General features: G+C 44.9%; 1 protein-coding gene across 10 annotated transcripts; it reads right to left on the bottom strand.

Annotated features, from left to right (window-relative positions):
- Positions 1-1,289: 1,289 nt before the first annotated feature.
- Positions 1,290-27,682, bottom strand: Nfya (nuclear transcription factor Y subunit alpha). Of its 10 annotated transcripts, none has more exons than NM_001413345.1 (10): positions 27,558-27,682; positions 18,791-18,931; positions 17,328-17,414; positions 13,825-13,971; positions 11,528-11,659; positions 11,316-11,421; positions 10,453-10,619; positions 10,003-10,176; positions 9,431-9,532; positions 1,290-3,665 (listed from the first exon to the last, which is right to left on the bottom strand). In NM_001413345.1, the coding sequence occupies exons 2-10, from the start codon at positions 18,863-18,865 to the stop codon at positions 3,612-3,614; spliced, it is 1,044 nt and encodes a 347-aa protein (NP_001400274.1). In that variant the 5' UTR covers positions 18,866-18,931; positions 27,558-27,682; the 3' UTR covers positions 1,290-3,611. The 10 variants fall into 10 exon arrangements, with proteins under 10 accessions (NP_001400274.1, NP_036997.1, XP_087421122.1 ...); NM_012865.3 differs by having other exon boundaries at positions 10,453-10,601; XM_087564996.1 differs by having other exon boundaries at positions 17,331-17,414.
- Positions 27,683-27,944: the final 262 nt, after the last annotated feature.

Here is a 27,944-nt window from a genome sequence, read left to right as displayed (position 1 = left end):
CTCTTGCAATCCTGCCCCCTTCCAAAGGAAAAATTAATAAAAAGAAAACAAAAAAAGTCATCTTGGCATCTATTTCCTTTTGTCTAGTCATCTTGTAACGTTTTCTGCAATCAATTGGTGTGGTCAAAGGCCTGACTTCTGCCATATGCCTCACTGGGACTGCACTCAGAAGTCCTGTTGTTGCCCTGTGTCATGGAGATCCTGTGGCTTTCAGGTGCTCTAGCAGCTCAGAGATGTTGGGGTAGACCAACTCAGAGCCCTGGTTCTGGGCCTGGGAGAAGATGACTTGGTCAGCCTGCCAGCACTGCTGGGCTGAACCAAGGCCAGTGTGGTCGTTTAAATATGCTTGGCTGAGGGTGTGGCACTATTAGGAGGCGTGGCTTTGTTGGTGGAAGTGTTTCACTGTGAGGGGTGGGCAAGATCTTCCTCCTACTGCCTCAGGGGTCAATCTTCTGGCTGCCTTCTGAACAAGATATAGAACTCTCAGCTCCTCCTGCACGAGGCCTGCCTGGATGCTGCCAAGCTCCCACCTTGATAATGGACTGAACCTCTGAACATGTAAGGCAGCCCCAGTTCAATGTTGTCGTTATCAGAGCTGCCTTGGTCATGGTGTCTGTTTGCTTCAATAACACCCTAAGACAGCCAGCTCTCAATTTGGCCGAGTGAGTAGGGCCAGCTCTCCTGCCTAAGGCTGGGAGGGCTCCCCAGCAACCACACCACCAGCCTGGCTGGCTGCTGAGCAAAGCCCATGGACTGCTGTCTTCCCATCCTCAGTACTGAGTACGCCTGGCTACGTAGTCTCTAGAGCATTAGAATGGAAATGAGACCTTCAGGTTTACATAGCCCCAGACTGTGGAGTTTGGTTTTGCTCAAAATATTAGAATTGTATCTTCACTGTTTAAGTCTACCACATGGAAAATGATAGAAGGCTAACTTACTCAGGGGATTACTTACTTTGATGTCCGTTTCCAAGAGAGCACAAAGCAGAGAGACCTGACCCCTGACATCACATGTTCATGTGTTAAAGTCACAACTTTAACACTGAGTTTCCAGGCACAGGGCATGCAGATTCCTCAGCTGTCATCCATGCTGGGTATGGGAGTGCACACCAGGCAAGGCAGGAAGATCTTGAATTGGAGGGCAGCTTGGGCTACATAGCCAGATCAGGTCTCAAAACACAACAAAAGAGCCAAAAAACCAAACTAAAAGAAAACAAAATAACCAACGCCCCTCCCCCACCAAATGAACCCTCAAAAACCAAAAACAAATGAAAACACCAAAAGTCAAGCTACTTTTTAGTATTTTTATAAATTTATTAAAAAAGAAAAGCAATTGCAATGACAGTGATCACCTGTACTCCCCTACTGGGGGGCGGGGGCGGGGGAAGACCTACATAGCTGAGTCCCAAAGGAAAATCAAGACATTATTATCAGGCACCCTGTAGCCAGGAGAGGCTGTTGGTGCAGTGGTCTAGACACTGGCGTGTCCCATTACCAGTGCAATTAAAATATGTACATTTACAGTTATCCTGTAACAGGAAGTAGAGTGCCCAGTAGACCAGCAGCCCACTCCTCCACTTACTCTGTATCTTTGAAGCCATCACTACAATCACAAGAACAAACAAGTAAAAAGAACTAAGTTAAACAAACAAACAAAAAGAAATCCAAGTGAGCCTCTCTGGCCTCTGTGGGCTCTTTTTACGCTGTGCTAGAATCAGAAGGACCACACCCACAGGGCCATGGGCCAACTGCAATGCAGCAACAAAATGGAAACCCGAGCATCTACATTAAAGGAAAGAAAACTCAAACTTGCCTTCCTCAAAATGAAACTCAGCAACAATATGAGGTTAGGGTTATGTACAAACTCACAGACACAAATAAATAGCACTCTACAATTGCTGGCTGAAGCACTACAGTTAAGTCTGAGGAATCCCTGGAGAAACCCTTAGAATCCTCTCCCCCTCAAAGGTAGAGATTCCTCACGGTTTTCAGTGACACCCGGAAGCTCATGTGAGAGCCAGAAGTTTGTAGTGAGTTTACTAAAAAGGATCAGCCCCCTCTGACCTCTGGAAGCCAGAAGAAATGGCAAGACTCCTGGGATAGGAAGAGATGGCTTACTTCATGCTTCTCCAATTAAACTGGTCTCCCCGTGATAATTCTTTATAAGGTTAGAGTCTTTCCATCTTTAACAAAGTCAAAGAGCCAGTCTTTAGACGTGTCTTTGGAAGGACTGCGTTTGACTTTGATTGCAGAGAAGGCAGCCAACTCTTCTGATGTATCAACCTTGGTCTTTTTTTCCAGGCCTCAGCATCTACAGAGCTGGGGCTGGGGCTAGGGTATGTGTGTGGCTCAGTGGTAGAGTGCTTGTCCAGAAAACATATTTCTGAGGCCCAATTCCTGACCCTGCAGGAATCCTGGCAGGTTGTTGGTTCCCACAGCACTGATGCAGTGAGCAAACCTTGCTGCAAGGCCTACAGAGAAAGGAGAAAACAGTGGGAACTGGCACCAAAGAAATCAGCTGCCATGGGAAGAACATTCATCCACCCAAGCAAGGGCGACACATATGTCTCTCCTCCACGCTGTGCTCCAGTCTGCGTCCAGGACAGCGGTCTCAACAGTGCTTCTTCAGGCAATGAGGATTCTTTCTCTTCTAGTGCACGTCCGAAGTGTCAGTGTGAATGTGGCTGCTTTCTTCATCCTGAGAGCCGTGCTGGAGACCCATGCTCTACCCAAGCACTTCGGCCGGCAGGGCACGTGTTCTCTGGATTGAAATGCACAGACCCTTCCAGTTCCTACTTGCTGCCATAAAGCCCATGATTAAATCTCCTAGCTTTGCCTCTGTTGAAGAACAACTGTGAACATCCTCAATACTTCAGCACAGATGTTGTGAAGTTTTGTTCTCTACTCTCTAAACTGTCTCTAAAGTGGCCACAGTGTGAACTATGGCCCAGAATGGCTGTTAACAGAAATGCGCAGACCACAGTCAAAGCTAGAAATGTACCTTCTAGACCCCCTAGGTTTTCTATCCTTTCATCCTGAGTCCAAAAATATCTTCTTTGTACTTTCTTGACTGAAGTAAAAAAATACCAACCTAGCATGTGGGCAGACTCCTATCAGCACAGGTCAGAAGACTGCAGCTTAGTTTGTCTTAACAGGGAGCCACCTGAGTGCAGTGCCTTGCATCAGGCAGCCCGACATCCCACCAGGGGATGGACGCTGTTGAGACTCCACAGGGGGGCAGAGGCTGTGGCTGCCTTGACTGAGGACCAGGTTGAGAAGGCTGTTCTCCCCTACTGCAATGGCTGACTGGCTGGCTTAACCACTCAACATAAGTGCTGGGTTTGTAATGCTGGGCTGGCAAATACCTCTTTAATCATCCAAATTTGTAAAAGGTCAATGTCACCAACAGTCTGAACAGGTCCTCAATGAAAGGGAGAGACAAAAGCTTGCCTCTTCAGTTTGTCAGCCATCACTGCAGCTGTAATACTGAGCTAAGTAGTTTCTGTCCTGAGAAAGGGCAGAGTGAGACTGTCAGTGCCCAACTGGAAGTCAGTCCATTTCCAGGAACAGTGGAGAGGACTGTGACTCATCCGCTCTGCCACCCTCCTGTGGTTAGGAAACTCGGATGATCTGTGTCATGGCTTCTTCATCAGCTTGGTTTGGATCCTACAGAGAAGGACAATACATCAGTCCTTTACACCAGCAACAGGAATCCCTGGCTCTCATGACTTAGGAGTTTAGGTACTTGGGTGGCTAGGACAAAGCCCCAGAGCAAGCACAATGCCATGCTGTAGTTTTGTGCCATTATTTTATATCTGATAATCTGAAAAAAAAGGAATCTTAATAGTGTTCCACTCTACAGATGAAGATGCAGATGAAAAGAGGTGAGGGAACTTCCCAGGTCAGCATGGAGAATAAGGAGAGCCTTTAACACTGAGGCCTACAGTTGGCAGCTCCTAATCACAAACATGCGCAGACACCACCAAGAACAGAGGGTTGTCAAGATGTCTGCAGTGTGGTTCACTAAGGAGGAACCTGCAGACTGCTGTGGGCAGACCACTATGTGATATAGGCTCATGGCCAGCTTAAGAGGCCCTGTGAGTGTGGAGGAATTCCATGCTGCTGATAGTGAAATGAGCCAGCAAAAAGAATCCCTTAATCCAACCCATATTTTTGAGCATTTGTTCAGAACTGAATTTTAAGCTAACTCCCAAAACCACAACAGAACAAACTGTCTATTTTAATGGAACTTACTCTCCAGTAAAGAAAGCAATGTGGACCAAATAAGAGAAAACCTCTTGATGGTTTTTTAATAAGGTAAAGGATGAAACTATGGGAAAATCCAAGAGTAACAGAATTCTACTAGAGCCACAGCTCCCTGCTCCCAATCCCTGTGGGAGAGAGAGCTCACCGCCTGGACAGGTGGGCTCTCCTGAGACTGCAGAGCTGGAGATTCTTTTTGCTGGCTCATTTAGTTTAATGTTAGCTACTGGTTTGCTGTATATGGCTTTTACTATGTTTAGGTTAAAAAAAAAAAAAAAAAAAAGAAGCAAATACACCCAGGAGGAGTAGAAGGCAGGAAATGATCAAACTCAGAGCTGAAATCAGCCAAGTAGAAACAAAAAGGACCATAGAAAGAATCAACAGAACCAAAAGTTGGTTCTTTGAGAATGTCAACAAGATAGATAAACCCTTAGCCAGACTAACGAGAGGACACAGAGAGTGTGTCCAAATTAACAAAATCAGAAACGAAAAGGGAGACATAACAACAGAATCAGAGGAAATTCAAAAAATCATCAGATCCTACTACAAAAGCCTATATTCAACAAAACTTGAAAATCTGCAGGAAATGGACAATTTTCTAGACAGATACCAGGTACCGAAGTTAAATCAGGAATAAATAAACCATCTAAACAACCCCATAACTAAAGAAATAGAAAGAAACTATTTCTATTCAACTAAAGAAATAGAAGCAGTCATTAAGTCTCCCAACCAAAAAGAGCCCAGGTCCAGATGGGTTCAGTGCAGAATTCTATCAGACCTTCATAGAAGACCTCATATCAATACTATCCAAAGTATTCCACAAAATTGAAACAGATGGAGCTCTACCGAATTCCTTCTATGAAGCCACAATTACTCTTTTACCTAAACCACACAAAGACCCAACAAAGAAAGAGAACTTCAGACCAATATCCCTTATGAATATTGACGTAAAAATACTCAATGAAATTCTTGCAAACTGAATCCAAGAGCACATCAAAATGATCATCCATCATGATCAAGTAGGCTTCATCCCAGGCATGCAGGGATGGTTTAATATACGGAAAACTATCAACGTGATCCATTATATAAACATTGTATAAACGATCATTTCATTAGATGCTGAGAAAGCATTTGACAAAATTCAACACCCCTGATAAAAAGTCCTGGAAAGAATAGGAATTCAAGGCCCATACCTAAACATAGTAAAAGCCATATACAGCAAACCAGTAGCTAACATTAAACTAAATGGAGAGAAACTTGAAGCAATCACTAAAATCAGGGACTAGACAAGGCTGCCCACTCTCTACCTACTTATTCAATATATTTCTTGAAGTTCTAGCCAGAGCAATCAGACAACAAAAGGAGATCAAGGGGATACAGACTGGAAAAGAAGAAGTCGAAATATCACTATTTGCAGATGATATGATAGTATATTTAAGCGATCCCAAAAGTTCCACCAGAGAACTACTAAACCTGATAAACAACTTCAGCAAAGTGGCTGGGTATAAAATTAACTCAAACAAATCAGTAGCCTTCCTTTACACAAAAGAGAAACAAGCCGAGAAAGAAATTAGGGAAACGACACCCTTCATAATAGTCCCAAATAATATAAAATACCTCGGTGTGACTTTAACCAAGCAAGTAAAAGATCTGTACAATAAGAACTTCAAGACACTGAGGAAAGAAATTGAAGAAGACCTCAGAAGATGGAAAGATCTCCCATGCTCATGGATTGGCAGGATTAATATAGTAAAAATGGCCATTTTACCAAAAGCGATCTACAGATTCAATGCAATCTCCATCAAAATACCAATCCAATTCTTCAGAGAGTTAGACAGAACAATTTACAAATTCATCTGGAATAACAAAAAACCCAGGATAGCTAAAACTATCCTCAACAATTAAAGGACTTCTGGGGGAATCACTATCCCTGAACTCAAGCAGTATTACAGAGCAACAGAGATAAAAACTGCATGGTATTGGTACAGAGACAGACAGATAGACCAATGGAACAGAATTGAAGACCCAGAAATGAACCCACACACCTATGGTCACTTGATTTTTGACAAAGGAGCCAAAACCATCCAATGGAAAAAAGATAGCATTTTCAGCAAATGGCGCTGGTTCAACTGGAGGTCAGTATGTAGAAGAATGCAGATGCAGATCAATCCATGCTTATTACCCTGTACAAAGCTTAAGTCCAAGTGGATCAAGGACCTCCACATCAAACCAGATACACTCAAACTAATAGAAGAAAAAGTGGGGAAGCAACTCGAACACATGGGCACTGGAAAAAATTTCCTGAACAAAACACCAATGGCTCATGCTCTAAGATCAAGAATCGACAAATGGGATCTCATAAAACTGCAAAGCTTCTGTAAGGCAAAGGACACTGTGGTTAGGACAAAATGGCAACCAACAGATTGGGAAAAGATCTTTACCAATCCTACAACTGATAGAGGGTTTATATCCAAAATACACAAGGAACTCAAGAAGTTAGACCACAGGGAGACAAATAACCCTATTAAAAAATGGGGTTCAGAGCTAAACAAAGAATTCACAGCTGAGGAATATGGAGTGGCTGAGAAGCACCTAAAGAAATGTTCAACATTTAGTCATAAGGGAAATGCAAATCAAAACAACCCTGAGATTCCACCTCACACCAGTGAGAATGGCTAAGATCAAAAACTCAGGTGACAGCAAATGCTGGCGAGGATGTGGAGAAAGAGGAACACTCCTCCATTGTTGGTGGGATTGCAGACTGGTACAACCATTCTGGAAATCAGTCTGGAGGTTGCTCAGAAAACTGAACATTGAACTACCTGAGGACCCAACTATACCTCTCTTGGGCATATACCCAAAAGATGACCCAACATATAACAATGACACATGCCCCACTATGTTCATAGCAGCCTTATTTATAATAGCCAGAAGCTGGAAAGAACCCAGATGCCCTTCAACAGAGGAATGGATACAGAAAATGTGGTACATCTACACAATGAAATATTACTCAGCTATCAAAAACAATGACTTTATGAAATTCATAGGCAAATGGATGGAACTGGAAAATATCATCCTGAGTGAGGTAACCCAATCACAGAAAAACATACATGGTATGCACTCATTGATAAGTGGATATTAGCCCAAATGCTTGAATTACCCTAGATGCACAGAACACATGAAACTCAAGAAGAATGACCAAAATGAGGATGCTTCACTCCTTCTTTAAAAGGAGAACAAGAATACCCTTGGCAGGGAATAGGGAGGCAAAGTTTAGAACAGAGGCAGAAGGAACACCCATTCAGAGCCTGCCCCACATGTGGCCCATACATATACAGCCACCCAATTAGACAAGATGGATGAAGCAAAGAAGTGCAGACTGACAGGAGCCGGATGTAGATCTCTCCTGAGAGACACAGCCAGAATACAGCAAATACAGAGGCGAATGCCAGCAGCAAACCACTGAACTGAGAACGGGACCCCCATTGAAGTAATCAGAGAAAGGACTGGAAGAGCTTGAAGGGGCTCGAGACCCCATATGAACAACAATGCCAACCAACCAGAGCTTCCAGGGACGAAGCCACTACCCAAAGACTATACATGGACTGACCGTGGGCTCCAACCTCATAGATAGCAATGAATAGCCTAGTAAGAGCACCAGTGGAAGGGGAAGCCCTTGGTCCTGCCAAGACTGAACCCCCAGTGAAAATTGTTGGGGGGAGGGTGGTAATGGGGGGAGGATGGGAAGGGGAAGCCCATATAGGAGGGGTGGGGGAAGGGCTAGGGGGATGTTGGCCCGGAAACTGGGAAGGGGAATAACAATCGAAATGTCAATAAGAAATACTCAAGTTAATAGATTAAAAAAAAAAAAAAAAAAAGAAGAATTCTACTACAGATGAGAGCAGGCTAAAACCTTTCAGATCTAAGCCAGGCCTAAAAGTAAGGAGGACAGAATAGTCTGTGGAGGTCTGGTCCTGGAACCCCACCACGTGGGAAACTGGAGCAGGAGGACTACAAATTTGAGGACAGCCTAGGCTAGTAAGAGAGAAGAAGAGATAGTCACGGAAATGATGGAGACAAGAACATGATAGACTAGAAACTGTAACGACAAAGGACCTGGCAGGATAAACAGACACACGGCGAGAAAGCGAATTTAGATGCGGACATGCGCTTACCGGCCCATGGTTGACTTATATACGAGGAGTGAGAGAACAAAGGCAGGCTAAGACTGGTGTGATACCACGAATACCACCCTGAGATGTGGGAAACATAAAGCGAGGGCAAGAGTGCACGAGAGTGGGTAGATCTATTCATCTAAACCAGAGAAAGAGGACTAGGCCAGGCTGCCATCAGCTAGGAGGGTACAATAAACAGATTCAAATCATGTTTCAAGAGGCAAAACTAAAAGAACTTCAGAATTTGAACCATGTAAACTGCAATGACTGGGTGGTGACAAGTCACTTGTTAGGTACAGTCTAATGAACAAGCACTCCAGTTCGGATACACAGACTCAGAACCATAAGAGATAGCCAGTGAGGTTCTACTGCCTGGGTCTGAATTCAGTTGATGGGTCTGTTTGTGGAGGAAGCAGGATTCGAACCCATGAACTCATATGTCAGTTAAATACTCTACACTAGTGAGCTAGCTACACCACTAGTCCTTTATGAGAACAAGTCCCACTAAATTAGCTCGTCTTGAATTCATCTCTAGCCTAGGCATGGCCTCAGCTTCCAGAGTAAGTGGGATGACTGGACTGCACTTCCGGGGCTGATTCAGCTGTGCAAGTTACTTAAGGTCTCAAGAACTCATATTCAACTGTAAAAAATGGTGATGTCCTTCTATTCCATGGGCCTGAGGTTGCAGTTGGTTGAACAACAACAAATAAAAGTTTACTACAATGCTTGACACAAGAACTGACACACAACACTGTTTCCGACTACTAATAAATAAATAAACAAAAGTAAAACTTTTCCTTAAAAAACAAAGACCTGAGAAACCAAGAGTAAAAGTAGCCTGGGTTGAAACTTTCAGTGTTCCTAAAAAGAAAGGAAGCCAAGCACCAGAGACCGCATGCATAGAGAGTATGTTTCTTCCTCAAGGGGAGGGCGGGCAGTCTTTGCTGAGAGAGAAGGTAGGCACCAGAGAAAGGAAGTATTCAATCTCCTTACCTGCATGTGAGGACTGTCCTTTTCTTTTGGAGAGAAGAAGCGGCCCCCTTCCCCACGCTTCCGTGCCATGGCGTGTCGGTGCCGAGACTCATGGAGGTATTTCTAGGGAAGAGCATAAGATTCTCAACTGTTAGCGAGCTGGCAGTAACCTACCGCAGAGTCTACAGTTAAAGGATCCTCACAGTGCAACCCGAGTCCAGGGAACGAGGAAAACGGAATGATAGGCTTCAGTGACTGACTCAGGTTTGGTCGCACAAATGGCAGAATAGGAGGAGACCCCATTTTTATGCAATCTATAGGTATGTTAGATTGGGTCATCGGATGCAGGCAAATCCTTTAAAATGAGAAGGCCACCTTCTTATTCCCTTGGCTGCAGACCAACTGCCACTTCGAACCACAGCCAACACATGAGCACTGAAGCTCTAAGACAAGAGGAAGTCCTGAGGATAAGCTTTCTCTGGACTTCTTTGCTATAGAAAGGGAAAAGCCCCTTGCTTTGTCACTGGTCCTACAGTGAACCTTGATGCACAACTGTGCAGCGTCCTGCCTAGCACTCCCCATGCCATACGCACCCTTCTTTCCTTTGGGATCTTCCCTTCTGCCTCTAGCTTGGCCCTCGCTTGTCTCCTCTTAAGGATGCGGTGATACTGTTTGGCGTTCACGTACAGGGGCTCTTCTTCCAGCATCTCTGCCCCAGGTAAAGGGATTCTTTGGATAGCAGGCACAGAGCCAGCCCCTGGTACCATCTGCATGGACAAGAGAGCAGACCTTACTACCGGCATGAAAAGTTTAAATGAAATTGCCCATTCGTACCCATCCTGCTGTCTTTCCAGAGTCTAGACTAGTCTGGTACCTGGAAGGCATCGGAATGAATTATGCTTCCTGTGGACGTAGACACTGCTAGTGCCATAAGGATGGAGCTAGCTTCAACCCCAAAGTTAGCATAGGAAACTTCACAAGAGACAACACCAGCTCAGACAGGAGGGGCCCACCCAAACCTCCAGTGTGGGGACACTCCTTACCATGACCATTCCTCCTGAGTTGACCACATTCCCTGCCACTGGCAGTGTCACAGTGACAGTCCCTTGTCCACTACTGGTTGTGTTGGTATTGGCTCCTGTCTGAACGATCTGTGCCCCTGCCAAACTGGCTGCTGGGATGGTGATCATGCCTGAAACAGGGACTGTAACTTTAAGAAAACAAAACATAAAACAAAAACAAACAAAACAAAAAACAAAGAACAGGTACACGGAACAGAAAGAAGGGAAAACGGTTAGTCCCTTCCACCTGGCTCCTGTATACCCTCCTGGATAAGCTGACAAACACCATGGGAGAAAGCAAGTGTCTTCTACTGCTTCACCTTGCTCTGCTAAGTAGTCCGGTGTAAACTCATTTTTAAAAGTGTAACAGTCTAGGCTAATTCCAAATAAATCGTACTCCCACCCACTACCACGGATTCTGGCTGAGATATCCTTTCTAGACTTAGCTGCCAGAGCATTTAGGTCTACTTTGAGCATGTTTTCCCTGAAGCCAAGTCCAGATTTCTCACAGGAGATCTTGTCTAGCCATCTCTTCCAAGGGTGCACTTCTCTAAGACTCTGTACTCTTCTTTACCTCTTCTTAGCTAGACCAAGGCTTTGAGGCCTTCTCGTGACTCTAAGTAAGCACCTATATGAGTAGACGTAGAGACCCACAGTGAAATGGGAGGAGCTCTAGTCACCAAGCAGCAACAGGTTGGTCACATATGGCGACTGACAGTCACTGCAGATGTGGTGGAAAGCCTGTTGTCGTATAAACGTGACATGGACTTCATAAAGATTCTGAAGCACTTCTCAGGTACTAGAAGGCTGAAACTAATGCCCTGAAAAGTGCCACTGCAGCTTACCTTGCTGGAGGATTGTGCCATCTGCATTAACTGGCTGGTAGACAATAGTCTGCCCTTCAGCAGTCTGGGCCACTTGCTGTCCCTGGACAGCAATCTGTTGTTGTGTCTGTAGAAAACAATGACACACTTAATGGAGGCCAGAGACCCATGGACAGAGACCCAATTCCCATGACGTTCTTCATCCACATGCTCTGGGAACCAGGTGGACTGACCTGAGTCTGGCCAGCGGTGACCGCGGTCTGTGGCTGCTGAATGATGATCTGCTGGGTCTGTCCCTGCTGGCCTTGCACCTGCACAGCCTGCCCGCCCTGGATCTGGATCTGTCCAGGGGGTACCAACTGTATCTGTGGAAGCAAATACACAGAAAGCTCGGCACCATGTTGACACCAGTCCTTTGGTTCCTTATTTGTTTTATTTTTGCTTTTTATTTTAGGTATATGGGTATTTTGCCTGCATGTAGATATGTGTGCCACCATGTGTGTGTCTGGTGTCCAGAGGCCAGAAGAGGGAGTTGGAGCCCCTGGAACTGGAGTTATTTACTATGGCTGTGACCACCAGGTGGCTGCTGGAAATTGAACTGGGTCGTCTGGTAGAACAGCTAGTGTTCTTAACTGATAAGCCATCTCTCCAGCCTTACTCTCTGGTTTCTGAAATAGCTGAACAAATTCCACTAGAGACCAGGAATACATAGAGAAATGTGCCTGTAATTCTACAACTTGGGAGACAGAGGCAGAATGATCAGGAATTCAAGGCTAGTCTGAGGGACGTAATTAGTGTCCCTTTAAAAAAATAATCCTTGGTAGCATGGTTATTTTTTAAAGTCTATTTACTTAAAAATACTCTGAAGTGCTATATAAATGAATAAGTAAAACAACTTTTAAAAGATATCCTTTATAAGTCAAATGTTAAGCGGATGGCAGCCAAGGCCATAGTTTGATTAAGTCCTTGATAGACAGATCAGCTGTTGAGACTCCTGATTCACAGAAATTGAAATGAATAACCATCCATTTGCGTGGATATGAAATCACCAAGAAAACAAACACTAGGCATGTCTGTTAAAGGAGTTTCTAGCTTAGATTAACAGAGGTGGCATCCTCCGAGATAGGATCCTGAACTAGAAAAGGAGATAGTGGGCAGAACAGCAGCACCCGCCACTCTGCCTCCTGCTGCCGCCCCTTCCCCACCATGCTGGACCAGCACCCTTGGACTGTGATTGGCAGGAAAATGGCTAATACGACTACTTCTTGGTGTAAGCCAACAATCCCTGAGATGTGCTGTTCCACAGCAGAGATATCCCTCACTGTCACTCAGCACCCCTGTTAGTCATCACCAGCTCTTCCTACCTCTACCCTGCAGGTCTTAGAGCACCAAACCTCACACTACAAATATGAAAAGCAAGAGATCCTGTCAGGTAACCAGGATCAGGAGTATCATCAGAATCTTGACAAGAAGTTTTAAATGTTTTTCTCTGGAACCTTGACAAACAAAAATGCCTTAACACTTTGCTTAAGGAACACAAGCCTATGCTCTTGAGTACTGGATATAAACCTTTAAAAGATTTAACGAGAAAGCATTTAGGAAGGCCCCACAACTCAAAATGTCTAGTACTTTATACTCTAGAATACGCCCAACTCTAGACTCCACCTTCCTTCTCCCTGGCTTGGTAAGCATCTGGTAACCACTGCAGTTCCTTTGATCCTGTGAAGCATCCCAGATCTAGCACCCTGATTCACAGTTCTAGGTCACTCTAGGAAAGGTGAGTCGGTGAAGGACATGCTTAGAGCCTCAAGTCCCTACCACTCTCCAGCTGACTGACTGCTGGTGGAAGGGAAAGGGAAGGAAAGCAGGCCATGGAACCTTTCTGTTGGGCTACACATTGCCCAAGTTTTCTTAAGGACTAGAATACTACTTAACTCACAGTTAAAACTGTTGGCAGCCAAGTCAGCAAATCCACCTATTTCTGGAGTGTTTTGCTCCAGGGTTTCAGGTAGCAAGGAACACCTGTTTACACCCCATTACTGTGCTCCCGTTATGTATGACGGCACAGCAGAGGCGGGAAGACTAAATGGAAAATAAGGGTAGGACTGAAAGAAAAGCAGCTAGGTTTTGGGTTTTGGTGTGTGTCACCCCGACCCCCACCCTCCAGCAATTTCTTCTTCAAAACGTCTGCTCTGCAGACTAGGGAGACGGCTCAGAGGTAAAGGCATGTGGTGCACAGCACAAGACTCTGACTGGAACCTTGGCATCCACAGGAATGCACAGCAGGGCAGTTTACATTTGCAGCCCAGGAGCAGAGTATGGGCATGGGTAGGGCAGACACCAGTGGACTCCCAGACCACCCAGTTAGTAAAAGACCTTGTCTCAAAAACTAAGGTGAAAACATGTGGCTTCCACATGTATGTACAAACCTGTATGTACAACCGGTACACTTATGAATATATACACCATCCACACTCAAACCAGACTTCTACACTGATGTACAACCTAAATACTTTAAAATACCACTCACCTGCTGTAAACCTTGTGTTCCAGACACAGGTACTTGCATGATAGTTTGGCCTTGTCCACCAGGCACAGCCTGTACCATGATGGGTTGGCCAGTTGATGTAATCAGCTGGCCTCCACTGACTTGCACCATTAATGGCTGCCCCTGAACCTAGAAAGAAAGAAAGAAAGAAAATAACAACAATGAAAGAGCATAGGACACAGCAGCTTCATCAAGACAATCAGTCACTGGAACTATCCTGCTGCCTGGAAGAGGAGAGGCAAGGCAGATTTAGCAAAGTCAGTCAGTCATACCTACCCATCAGGTTCTCTATATAGTGCTAGCTGGCTGGCCTTGAACTCCTGCCTCTTCTTCCCAAGTGCAGAGATTAAAACCTGGCCTGAAACAGTGTTTTAACGCTAATCTTCTCTTCTCTCTCTCTCTCTCTGTGTGTGTGTGTGTGTGTGTGTGTGTATGTGTGTGTGTGTGCGTGCAGATTATGTGCATACGCTGCTACACAGAGAATGGGAAGTCAGATCCCCCTGGGGCTTGACACAGGTGATTAAGACCTGTTTGACATGGTGTATACAGTATGTGCTCATAACTATTGAGCCATCTCTACAGCTCCAAGTCTATGTTCTTCAGATATTTCTGTTTAAGGGCCAAGCTGTAAGGCATTCATCACCAAAACCAGGCTGAATCCAAGAAAGCAGCCAAGTTATTAGCAGGACTGTTTGCCTTCTGAAGTTGGTACTCAGACCCGGTTCTGGTAAAGGCTGGAGACACAGTGGTGGGAGGAGGTGGCACTGATACATAAAGGGAATGGGGCCCTAGCTTTGCATCCAGGAGAGAAAGTTAGGAAAGCCACCTGGAGCTTCCTCCAGGGCCTCAAGCAAAAGTGAAGAATGAATATTCACCTCTAACCTACTCTGAGGAGTCCAGGAATGGCTGCTGCTTAGAGCCTACCACTACAGACTTGTGAACAGGAAGCTGAGGCAGGAGGAGCATAGGTTTTAGGACAGAATGGGCTGCAGCAAGTTCCAGGTAAGCCTGGTAAGACCCCATTTCAAAGCAAACAAAGCCAACACTGGTCAGAAATACTTTACTGCCAGTTTGTGATCATCAAGGTAGTTCTTCAAACTGCATCGTAGTTATAGTTATCAGAAGCAATGAAACCCTGAAATCAGACAGCTGTTGTGTGTAAATAGAATGTCCAATTTTCAAGTCCTCCGCATCAACAGACACTCTCTAAAGGAAGCTGATGAAATGCTCAGTCACACCTTGAACCCAAGTGTGAAAACTCAAGAATGCCAGACAGAAGCTGCTTTGGACTGAGGAGTAACAGGACAAATCCTAAACTCCTTGTAGAGTGTGTCTGTTTCAAGGGACAATGTGTAACAGAAGAGACTAACACACTCACAGAAGTCAATGCCAACAGCACCAACCACCTGTGCAGTCACCCTGTCCTAGGTGTGTGTAAGGCTCTCCTCTACTCTCCATCAGAACCATCAGCCCAATCTCAGGGATGTTCCTTGAGAAACTCATGACTTTGAAGACTTTACGGCCTATCTGTTCACATTCTCTCCTCCCAAGTCTCCATCTAAATTCCCTTTGCTGCACCAGTGCTTTGGTGTGCTGTGTTAGGAAATGCATCAGAAGCCTAACTTCGGAGTAAGAGAAAGAACTATTTGAATTCTCCTAACACGATGAGGCTCATGAGAAGCCCCATTACTTCCATTTCTCTTCATTGCAATCCAGATCTAAGTAAGCTGACACAGCTGTGTTGTTACAGCGCACTGGAAGGCTGGGCAGTTCTTGGTGTCAAAGTGGAGGCCAGAAGCAGACATTGGATGTCGTCTTCTACTGCTTGCCACCTTGTTTTGAGACAGTCTCTGTGATTAGCCAGCCAGCCAGCCACAGGTTCTGCCTGTTTCTGTCTCCAAGTGCTGGGGTTACAGGACAAACCCACATATTTGAATGACTTCTATGGATCCGAACTTAGGTCTTCACACTTGCATAGCAAATAGGCACACTGAGCCATTGCCTCGGTCCCCAAAGTTGACACAAATGTAAAATTACTTAATTTTCTGGTTCTCCATCATCTCTGCCCACCCACCCACCCCTCCCCCACTAACATGCCATATATGCATGCGGTAAAGGATTTGAGGCTGAGGAGCTCATGTGTCTACAACAAACGATCACAAGGACTCATGCATAGGACAAGAAGCCACATAGTGAAGAGCAGGTTACATTCCCATTCATACCGTGGTTAATGATAAACCCCAGACACCAGTTCATGTATTAAAAAGGTAAAGCAAGCAGGAACAGAGAGCTGCTACTCCCCCTGATACTCACTAAAACTCTGCAGGAAGACAAAGTGAACTACTTTTATGTTAATATACATGTAGCACTGGTTGTGTGTCATCACAAACACTACTAAGTGGCAGAGCTGGGACAGGCTGAGAGGGTCAAGTGCTTACAGCAATGGTTCTCAACTGGTGGGTTGCAACCCTCTGGGGGCTGAAAGACCCTTTCACAGGGGTTGCCTAAGACCATCAGAAAACATGGATATTTACATTATAATTTATAACAGTAGCAAAATTACACTTATGAAGTAGCAATGAAAATGTTATGGTTGGGGTCACACTGTACGGAAGTGTTTTAAAGGGGTTCGATACAAGGAAGGTTGAGAAGCAGTGACAGGAAGGAGTGGTCACTGCAGGAGGGTCTTAGCAACATTCTTGATAAATTGAGAGGCCAGGTGACTCTGGAGGCCCTACTGAGTCAGCCAACTCAACAGAGGAATAAAGGCAGGGCAGGGACCTGAGTCTTGCCAATTTCTCAAAACCTCTAGTTTTTAATGGACCCCGAAAAGACCATGCTGTTCTTCTTCTTTTCACCGGCATTTAGGATATTTAAGGAGCATATCTAACACTGCAGAACAGCATCCCTTAGCTCCAGTTGGGGTTTTTTGCACATCACTGTAACTAGTAATAACTTTTTGTTTTGACCCAAACTCTCATTCCTCCTGCCTCTATATCCCAATTGCTGAGACAAGACACCATGTGTCACCAGGTCCTATGCTGCCACTTAGAGAGAAGTGAGTCTCAGATAAACTGTGCTTAGTACAATGGCTGTTCAGTAGTCAAGTTGCACTTTTAGCAAAAACAAAACACGGTATAGCCGACTCTCCTCATGTGCACACTCCCTTTTCCAGTGTAACACGATTCCTGAAACTCTGCCATGTGCCCGGATTGGGAGCTGAGCACTGAGTAGGATCCACCCGTAGAAGGTATTCCTGTTGCTTGTTTCCTGGTCTTTCTAAAGCAACACTTAGTGCATACTTGAGAGAACGGACACAGCAGTCACTACATGTTTTGGCATGGGACACTGGCACATTGGCCTCAGAGACAGGTTAGCAGCACAAAATGCATGCAACTTTGCCATTCAATTTGAGATCCAAACACAAACAGCAGCAGACAGGCAGCGTTCATGCAGCGCTCACAGAGAATCAGAGAGGGCACCACTACCTGGAGGGTCTGGACTTGCTGGCCTGAGGCGGATGCCACCTGGGCCTCAGTCTGCAGCTGGACAGCAGTGACACCACCCTGCTGCTGAGAATAGGAAGAGGAAGAGCTTGAAATGTATCAGGATGGAAATGTACAGCTCACGACGGCAGATCACTCTGAGGGAGAGGAAGGAAGCCTCAAAAGCGCCTCATCTTTCACAGGAACTCAAAGGTGTGGGCTCCCTACATTCAAGCTGTCATGCTGCAAGAGCTGTCCCCAGAGTAGACCTCAGAGCATACTTCTGACTTCTGACTTAAAATACAAGATTTATAATGCATCCTCCCTAGGAATTTTTCCCTTCTGCTAAACATGCTAAGGATCTCTACTTCCTTAGGGTCACAAGAACAAAACCACCGGGTTTTAAAGCCTTGAAACTACAATGACGTTTCTGGGGCTTTAACAGCATCCCCATGGAGGAAGGACCTAGCCATGGCGATTGATCCAGATGGCAGTCTCAGGAGGTACTGCTTTTACATCCCAAATGAAGATTTACTCCTATCCAACTGACGGCTTTAGAGGCAATGTTTTCAGAAAGTCAACCTATTTCCTACCCTGGGGAAGTCCTCACAGAAGAGATCCTCAGCGAGGCTCTGCCCAGTTGGAAGACCCCTCTAAGGCCCATTCTCTAAGGCACTTCAGGAAGCTGCCAGTGCTACAGCAGAGTGTGGACAGGAAGGAGGCGGGGAGGCCTATGCTCAGCCATCTCCCCCTTTAATGTGGAGCAGCCTCTCCCCCTATCGGTGGCTTCAAATTCACCATCAATACTCCCTCACCCTCCCTGCTATTCCTAGTGAACCTCTACTCTCAGGAGAAAACACCCTGAGGACAATAGCCTTGGCCTAAAATCAAATAGAAATGATGTCTTTCTCTCCAAAGTGTAGGATTAGGAGACAGGGGGAGATTCACTAATATTAACCCAGGTAAAAGCATCAAAAGTGGTATCTGTGAATTAATTCAAACATCTGACCAACTTTACTGGAAGAAGCCAGTGTCAGGCAATCCTTTTCAATATGCACTTAACCATAGAATAGCACACAAATATTATTCTAATATTAAACCATAACAGTTCAGAATTAATTCTGAACAGATTGGCTGGAATCTGACAATTGCCTGTTATGGCCAAATCCTTACTTTATCACAAGTTAGCATAAAATAAGGAAAATAAGCAGACTTAATGCAGAGAAAAGCGGGGTAGGTATCATTTCAATGAGCTAAAAGAGGGTGATTTAATTTTAAAGTGATTTTCATGAAGAACAGGTACCAGATGGCAACAGACTGATTCATAGCACAGCACCAGTCATGAGACCAAGGCTTCCTAAGGTCAGAATGGGTCCAAGTCCTTCCACAGAGGAACTATAGACAACCCCGCTGCTCTGTTGCCCTGTGGTATTGTGATGGTCAAGGCACACTTGCTCCCATACCTGCTGCTGAATCTGGCCAGCCTGCACCACGATCTGCTCTGTGGAACTATTGCTGTTTGCTGTATACTGCTCCATGGCCCGGCCACGTTGTGTCCTGAAGCTTCACTCTACAGATCCCAGGCAGCTGCCAGGTAGGGACTCCTATCAAAAAGGGAAGGACAAAAGCCCAAAATGAGTCAATCAGTAAAGGCCCTCTTAAGATACTTACTATACAGATAGATAGATAGATAGATAGATAGATAGATAGATAGATAGATAGATAGATACATACATACATACATACATACATACATACAATTTGCAGTATTTAGACTATAAAAGAACACCACAGGGTTGGGGATTTAGCTCAGTGGTAGAGCACTTGCCTAGCAAGCGCAAGGCCCTGGGTTCGGTTCCCAGCTCCGAAAAAAAAAAAAAAAAAAGAACACCACAGGGAGATGTTCATATATCCTCCCACCCCTCTTTTAAAAACAAAAGAGAACTACATAACACAGTATTAAAAAAGTATCATGGGTTGGGGATTTAGCTCAGTGGTAGAGCGCTTGCCTAGCAAGTGCAAGGCCCTGGGTTTGGTCCCCAGCTCCTAAAAAAAAAAGAAAAAAAAAAAATCATGGTCAGGCTAGTGGTGGGTATCTGCAATAAGAGGCTGAGGCAGGAGGCTAAAAGTTTGAGCCAGTCTGGGCTACACAAATTGACTTCTTCAGAGACTACACAACAGAACCAACAAACAAGCCACAGTATTTTATTTTCACTTTCACTCTGAGTGTGTGTGGGGTTGAAAAGTACATTTTCACCCCACGGTGGCCAGGACATAGAGAATGAATACTCCAAGTGGCCAGGCAAGATCTAGTCCTCAATAACAAACACTCCTTTCAGTAACCCACTTCTAACTAGGCCCCACTTACCAATAATGGTATATAAATCCACCCAGATCAGAACACTTAGGATGCAACACCCCTCCTATAAACAACATTACAGATAAGCCCAGGTGTGCTTTCCTATTTCCTGTTTCTTAACTCAGTTAAGCTAATAAAACTGACCTCCTTTCAATATTACCAGAATAACACTTAGAAGCACTGTCAGAGCATCTCTTGTGGCAAGGTCTACTTTCAAGGCAGCAGGTCTATGTCACAGAATTTGAATACACACTGGGGCCCAAACATGCTACTCTCTTGAGCTACATATGTCACGAACACCTCAAGCTAGAGGTTCAAATAAACTAAGTAGTTCAAATATTTTGCTTATCAAAATCTCCACTCTAAGTGGGTCTGTGGGGGGGTGTCTTATGCTAATAATCCCAGCACTTGGCAAACAGAAGATAAGGACCACCTGTGTCAGGCCAGCCTGGGCTACACAATAAGTTCAGGACAGCCTATGCTTGACTGAGACACTTTGCCTGTAAACAAACTCCACCTTATAGAATCATGTCTAGTAAAAACAAAACCAAACTCCCAAATTTCCTGTGCAGATAGATCTGAATTCAAGTCTTCTGGGAGTTCATTCCAGGCCAGCCAGGGCTACATAGTGAGACCCTGTTTCAAACTCCATTAGGTAGCACTAAGTAGAACTACTGTAGCAAAGCTTTGGGAATTGTGCGATAGTCCAGGATAGTGACTGCAATGAAACGGTATCGATGTTAGCAGGCATTTAAAACTTGACCAAGCACATGGTGGTTCAATACCCACATGGGGTGCTTAAAACTTGGCTTAGTACCAAATCCCATCTATACTGTACTTGGTATATTTACCCTGCAGCAAAGCCTAAACGGTGAGCCCAAATGAACCTTTTCTTGGTTGATTACTTAAGGTTGTTCCTTAGAAACTGAAAGGTACCTAACAATATTCAAGTATGTGCCTAAACACTGACATATAAAACTTATATATATATATATTTTTTTTTTTGGTTCTTTTTTTCAGAGCTGGGGACCGAACCCAGGGCCTTGCACTTCCTAGGCAAGCGCTCTACCACTGAGCTAAATCCCCAGCCCCTATAAAACTTATTTTATGTTCCACTATCCTTTCTTCTACCCATCTTGTGGCGCCATTTCTAGGTATACAATCTGTCCACACAAACATCTACTCACCAGTATCATGGAAGCAAGCTGTGATTGCCTGTGCCAGGATTGCTATGCCCTGGGAAAACACATGTGCTTTTTTGAGTCTGACTTATTTTGCTTAATGTAACATGCATTAGTCAGGGTTCTCTGGAGAACAGAATAAATCCAGACATATATGTATGTGGAGGAGGTTAGAGCGGCTTACAGGCTGTGGTCAGCTAGTTCAACAATGATTGTCTACCAACAGCAAGTCCAAGAATCCAGTAATTAATTGTTCATCCATGAGGTTGGGTGTCTCAAGTGGCCTTCAGTATATAGCTTAGGAACCCTGAAGAAGGCCTCATGCAGTAAAGAAGCACGAGCAAGCAGGCCAAGACCCAGTGAGAAAGTTTCTTTCTTCCATGTCCTTTATATATAAGTTGCCACCAGCAGAAGGTATCCTAAATAAAGGCAGATCTTCCTACCTCAAATGATATAGATTAAAGATATGTCTTCCCACTTTAAATGATTCTAATCAAGAAAAATTCCTCACAGGTATTCCCAGCTCCTTGGGTTTTAGTTAAGTATAAATGTGGTCAAATTGACAAGAACAGCCATCACATAAAACTTTCCAGATTTATGTTTTTCATGCAAATTTCATTTTTTATGGCTGTATAAAATTCCATTCCACATAAGCATGGTACTTGCACTATCCATTCTGTTGAGAACATTTAGGTTGGTCCTACTTCCTTGTTATCATGCATACAGTAGAGCACAAGTACTTCTGAGGTAGCACAGAATCCTTGGAGTACACAGCTGAGTCACATGGTAGATCTATTTATTTCCTGAGAAAGCTCTGCATTCATTTCTACAAAGCAGCAGTGTAAATGACTAAGACTCTTCTTCCCTACATCCTCAGCAGCATTTGTTGGTCTTTATTTTCTAGATGACAGCTGTTTTGACTTAGGTAGGGAGGTGGGTCACTTTTAAAAATGTTAGCCCTTTGTGTCCTTCTGAGAACTGCAGAGCCCATCTTATAACCGGCAGTTCTAGTCTTGTGGTGTTTAATGTTCACGGTTCTGGGAAGATGGCTCAGTTGGTAAAGTACTTGCCTCCTGAGCTTGATCCCAGAATGCCCAGAACACTGGGTGTGCTGGACTGTTTATAAGGCCAGAGCTGGGGAGGCAGGAATAGCACAACCTCTGGGCCTCCAGTTCAGCCTAATTGGTGAGCCCCAAAACGAGAGACCTTGTCTCAAAGGAGGGTAGTTATCCTGAGGATGGGTGGTTTCCTTCAACAGGCAAACACAAATGATATGCTGGCAAAACTTCTACTCTGGAGGCCATGTACTTTGCTAAATCTTAATTTCACAAAACCCCATTTGTCAGTTCGTAAGACTATTTCCAGGGACAATGCGGCCCTCCTCAGAAAGGTCATATCCTTTACTACCATACAGCCCTGGAAAAGTCTGATCTTTCCTTATCTCACAAGCCAAGCAAGGTGGGAACTGATCAGTTCTCAGTACTTGGATGGGACAGTGTTCTTTTCTCACTCTATATCTTGTGTTTTCCCCTCAGTAGTAAGTTCTAGTGATACAAAGTAAAATGAGTTTGTTGAGAAGAACCAGCATTTAATTTGGTAGATGGTAATTATAGAGTCTAGTAGTAGGTACATGGGTATTCAATCATAACTTCAGCTTCACTCTTTGGAAGTTGAAATTGGTATATTACAATGTAGGGGGAAATATTCAATAAAAATAAGTCAGGCTCATTACCATAACCAAAATAGACCACTATGCCTTTATTGTGGGTTCTAATGGACTACTCAATGCATAGATTTCTGGCTCTGACTTGAACTTAAAGTCTTGCAAAGGGAAGATAATGTGAATGGCAACATATCTAAATTTAATCACTACCTCATTAGCAATGTATGCAAACATGCTTGCTACCTTACTAGCACGTGTTCACTGTATAAAACAATGGCTTTTATTTGTATGTTTTTACAATACACATAACCTGTCTGGACTACTCTGACTATTTTTCACTTTATAAATAATCCCTGTCTGTATTTAGATTATGCATATAAGAGAACATATTTGGTATTTGTTTTTCTGAAGACAAATGTACCTTCTTTCCCTTACTATAAAGCTCCAGTTCATCCATTTCCCTACAAACAATAACATATAATACATTGAGTGTTATGTTCACTCACTGGCACCTACCTACAGATTCCCTAACTCGGTGGTGAAGGTGCAGCACCGAAGTGCAGTCCTTTGGTACACTCTTCTCAAGACAGTATAGCAGGATCATATATATAGTGGTGAGTTTTGGGGGGTGGGAGGATATCTACAACATGATGGCTTTTCTTGGGTCAACTTGATACATCTGGTATTAGCTAAAACCCAAGCAGCTGGGCACCCCTGTGAGAACTGTTTCCAAGTTAAGTCATTTGATGTGGGAAGGCCTACCTTTTATCTGGCTATGCCTGGTGGCAGCCCATATAAAGGACCTGGATTTGCCCTTTGCTGCTTGCCCTTGTTGGCAACGTCATTCCTTCCCTGACTGTATAACCTAGTACTTCTAGATTCTGGCATATACTGAAGACAGCTAAAATTGAAATATCCAACCTCATGAACTGAACAACTAGATTCTTGGCCTTTTTGTTGGTAGAACACCATTGCTGGACTAGTTAGATTACTTGTAAGCCACCTTAATAACACACACAGTCTCTCTCTCTTACACACACACACACACACACACACACACACACACACACACACACACACACACACACAGTCAGTCTCTTGTTTTATTCCTGGAGAACCTGACTTAATACACCAATTTCCATATACTCTAGTGCGGCAGAACTAACTTATATTCCAACCCATGAGGTTTACGAGCTATTCCCATCCTCACCAGTACTCTTTATTTCCTTGATGACAGCTATTCTGACTGGTGTAAGAAGGAATTACAGTATAAGTTGATCTGCATTTTCCTGATGGCTCAGTATGTTATTTTTAAATACATCTACAGGTCACTTGTCTTCTTCTGAAACTGTCTAATCTATTTACTTGTTTATTGCTTAGATTATTTTGTTTGTAATTTCTGAGCTCTTTCTGTATTCTGAATATTAATCCCGTCAGCTGAAAAGCTGGCTAAATTTGCAGAATTTTACACCAGCCTTTCTTGAGCCGGTTGACTGAGCTGGTTGTGGAGACTCCAGGTCCGATACGGAGAGTCAGCCAAACTAAGTGGCTGCACTAGGGAAACCAATGTTTCCCTTATTGGGGTGAGGAGGCTCAAGGGTGTTGACAGGTAGCTGCATGGTGGTCGCATGGTCCAGGCTGCCCTCAAACTCAGAGATCCACCTGACTCTGCCTTCTGACTACTAGGATTAAAAAGCTTGCACTACCATAGTCTACCCAATGTTTCCAAGTCTACCTTGTGTTTAACAATGTATCTGTCTCCAGACTAATAAATTAAGGCTACAATATAAACAAGCATGGCCCCATGATAAGAAACTGACAGCAGTAGCCTAGACAGAAAACAAATCGGATTTCCTGAAGCCTGAGGGAGGGAGGGAAGGAGACTGACTGAACAAGCCAGCCATTATGGGGATGACCAACGTTTTCATCCTTTTTCTCAAGTGGGGACTGTACAGGTGTGGAGAGCTTTAAAAACTCACCCAAATATAGACATATACAATGATTACATTTTGATGTTTAAAAAAAAAAAAAAACACACTCACCCTCTGTATTTCAACACTTCCACTAGCCCTAAGACTCTTTCCTATAAAGCTTTCTTCTTGGCTAAATTTCCTAAATCTGCATCATATCAGATTAAATGCAGAATGGAGCTTGAAGTGGACAAGAGGACTGGAATGGCTGTAAGGAACACTTGGATCTAATTCATTTACCTCGCTGATACAAATGCTCCATTCTCAGGCCACTGAGACCCACTGTGCTTCAGAGGGTAAAAACAGAGGCAGCTTCAAATTCAGCAGTCATTCTGTATTGACAAGGGAGTGACAGAGCTTGGAGCGCAAGCCTCAGACTGCTCATAGTGCCTGCTTCTTGGCTCCAGTGCAGCTACATGCTCCTTCCTTGTCACCTCAGCCAGCAGAACTGTGGCACAACCTGACACACTTCTTTCCTCAAGCATTTCTTTGCCCAAGTTTATGACAGAATCAAGAGCTGGATTTAGTCTGTCTAGCTCTTCCACAAACTTGTGAATGTGGTTTTGAAAGTGAGAACATGAATGAATATGAATGAAAATGGATTTATTCTGGCCTCTGAGACATTCTCTTTCCATAGCATTTTCTGACCATTCACATGGCACAGAAGCAGTTGGCCAGCACTTAGAAAGGTAGGTAACCTATCTGAAGATAGCAAAATCGGAAATGCCCAGAAATGCGACTAAAATAAGCCCATCTGACCTGACAATCATACACCAGAGGACAAACCAAGAAAAACATTAGGAAAGGGTGTCATGTGAATTAGATTTAAATGTGAGATCTTACCCAGATGATACTAGTCTACGGTGAAGTATTTCAAATAAAGGGAAAACATTTGGGCTCTGTCTCGAGAAATTGAGAATCTACTTTTTCTTGAAATGCAGATGCAGAGGAAACCAGGGGAGGCTCCACAGGCCTGAGTCACCGTGACCAGATAATGGCCCTTTGTCCACAAAAACATTTGGCAGTTTTGAAGTGGCCAGATGCATCCATTTTTAAAATTCCAACCAAAGTTAAAAAACCCAGTCCAAAGACAAGACAAATAGACCTATAAAGACTGTACTGATGTAGTTCGTTTATCACAAATGGAAGAAGTAATGTGTGCTGGCTTTTTTTTTTTTTTGGTCAACTTGACATAAGCTAGGGTCTTCCAGAATGAGGAAGAAGAATCAACTGAGAAAATGCCCCCTTAAGAATGGACAACAGGCAAGCCTATAGGGGCATTTTCTTTAATGTGGGAAGGCCCAAACCAAGAAAGGCTGTCAAAACCACGAAGAACAAGCCAGCACACAGCACCTTTCTATGGCTTCTGGTGGAGTTCTGGTCTTTCCTTCCCTTCATGATGGAAAATGAAATAATAATGAAATGCTTTTGGTGTGGTGTTTACAGCAACTAAAAAAGGCAAACGAACATAAGGGAATTTAGTAAACAATTTAAGGGTAAATGTGATTGCAAGCTGTTTTGGTTTAGAAGGGGGAACATTGGATTTGCTTTCTCAAACCCTATCAGTTAAAAACTCATACACAGAAAATCGGTTCCCAGCTTCACCTGAGTAAAAGATAATTTCCCTCTTCCAGGCAAAAAAATTCCTTTTTTTCCTTAAAAAAAAAAAAAAATCCAGCCATTATTATGGGGTAGAATCTTCAGGTCAGCAACCTTTCCCCGAAAGGTTAGGGAAGAAATCCACTCTAGGCCACTTTTAACCTCCAGTCCAAACTGTTTTCAAAAAATTTCTTTGTAACATCTGCAAAGGTTTTTACAAATGGGTCTTTCCCGCCTAAACTCAGTACTCCTGGGCCTTTCTGCGTCCGACAGCACTATCTGTTCCAGTTATTCTTTTCAGTCTTTCCTCTCCGAGGACATTATCCTCCAACACCCAATCAAAAGTGTGGCGATGAAAATAGGCTTCCTCATGCAAACAGCACTTCTCGATACTAGATTAGATCCCTATGAAACACTAGCACCAGTCAATCTCCACTGAGCAGGTATGGCTCCTACCCGTCTCCTCCTTGCAGCACTTGGGTGATGCCCGCCAAAGACTATGGCTAGCAGCCCTTGGAAGACTTCCTGTCGCCCGAGTGGGTGTGTGGTGTGGTGTAATCTAAGCATGTGCAAGTTTTAAATCATCAATTGAGAAAACGTTCACGCGGGATTCCAAAGTGTTTTAGAAAAAAGACACGGTGGGCTGAGTTATTGAGCGGAGACTGACACAAAAAAGATTAAAGGAAAACAAAACCAGAGAGCATCCAAGGGAGAAAGTTCAAGGGAGGAGGTATGGATAAATAGGAACTGAGAGATGAGTGCCCCCAATCATTAAGAATGCACAAGGTTATCAGGCAAGGTTTCAAACACCGACACACCGAAGAGGAAGAGCACTTGGTTGGGATCCAGCACGGAGGTGTGCCGGCACCGCGGGCAGAGCGGGGAGGAAATGACGACCCAGAAAGGGGTGGTAACGGCGCCGGCCTGGAGCCCCGGTGGCGGGCCGAGAGGAGGGGCAGGCGCGCCAACGGCCCCGGGGTGGGTCTTGGAGGCCGCGCCGCGCGTCTCCGCCTGACCTCGCTCGGGATCTGTAGTCCCAACTGTGGAGAGCTCAGGGTACGTGGACCTCGCCGGGGCCCGGAACGCGGGGACACAAGAACAGGCCGTAGGATGTGGCTGGAACGACTTGGGGAAACCGCCACGACCCGTGGTTGGGCGGTCGGCCACCTGACCTCCCGGGACCCGAGGATCCGGGACGAGCGGCGCATCCGCCACCGGCACCCGGAGAGTATCCAGATCCCAAAAAGCCTGGCTCCAGGGCGCCATCCCAACGTTAGACGGCCCCCGTAGGCCTCCACAAACTCCAAGCCGGGGCTGCTGGCTACCCAACTCCGGCAGCCTCGGCTCGACTCCCGGGCTCGACGGACGCCTGGGCCTCTCCTGAGTGGTCAGCGAGACCCGCCAATCGGGGCGCTGGGGCCGGCTCTGGGCCGCTGGATATTGGCTCCTCATACTCACCGTGCCTCGCTCCCCCGGTTCGCTGCCCGCGCTGATTGGCTCCAGTACCGGACCCCGAAACCCAATCAGAGGCTCCAGCCGCCGCCGCCGCCGCCACTGCCGCTGCCTCGCAAAATGGCGAATCTGAACAAAGGGGAATCGGGCCTCCCTCCAACCGCCTTCGCGCAAGCGCCTTCGAGACCACGCCCCATAACCCCGGCCAATCTGGCCCCGCCCCTGGGAGGAGCACTGCGCAGGCGTTCCAGAGGCCCCACCCACTTCCTGGATTTGACACCGCCTTCCGACAGAGGAGTACGCAGGCGCCTTCCACAAGCTCCGTACTAGTCTTCTTAAACACCGCCCTGAGTTATATACTACGCAGGCGCTAACACGCCTCCACCTTTTTTT

This window comes from Rattus norvegicus, chromosome 9 (genome assembly GCF_021556685.1).
Source record: "Rattus norvegicus strain SHRSP/BbbUtx chromosome 9, alternate assembly SHRSP_T2T, whole genome shotgun sequence".
Taxonomy (NCBI): Eukaryota; Metazoa; Chordata; class Mammalia; order Rodentia; family Muridae; genus Rattus; species Rattus norvegicus.
The sequence above is the reverse complement of the archived record's forward strand: the minus strand, read 5'-3'. Positions and strand labels throughout refer to the sequence as shown.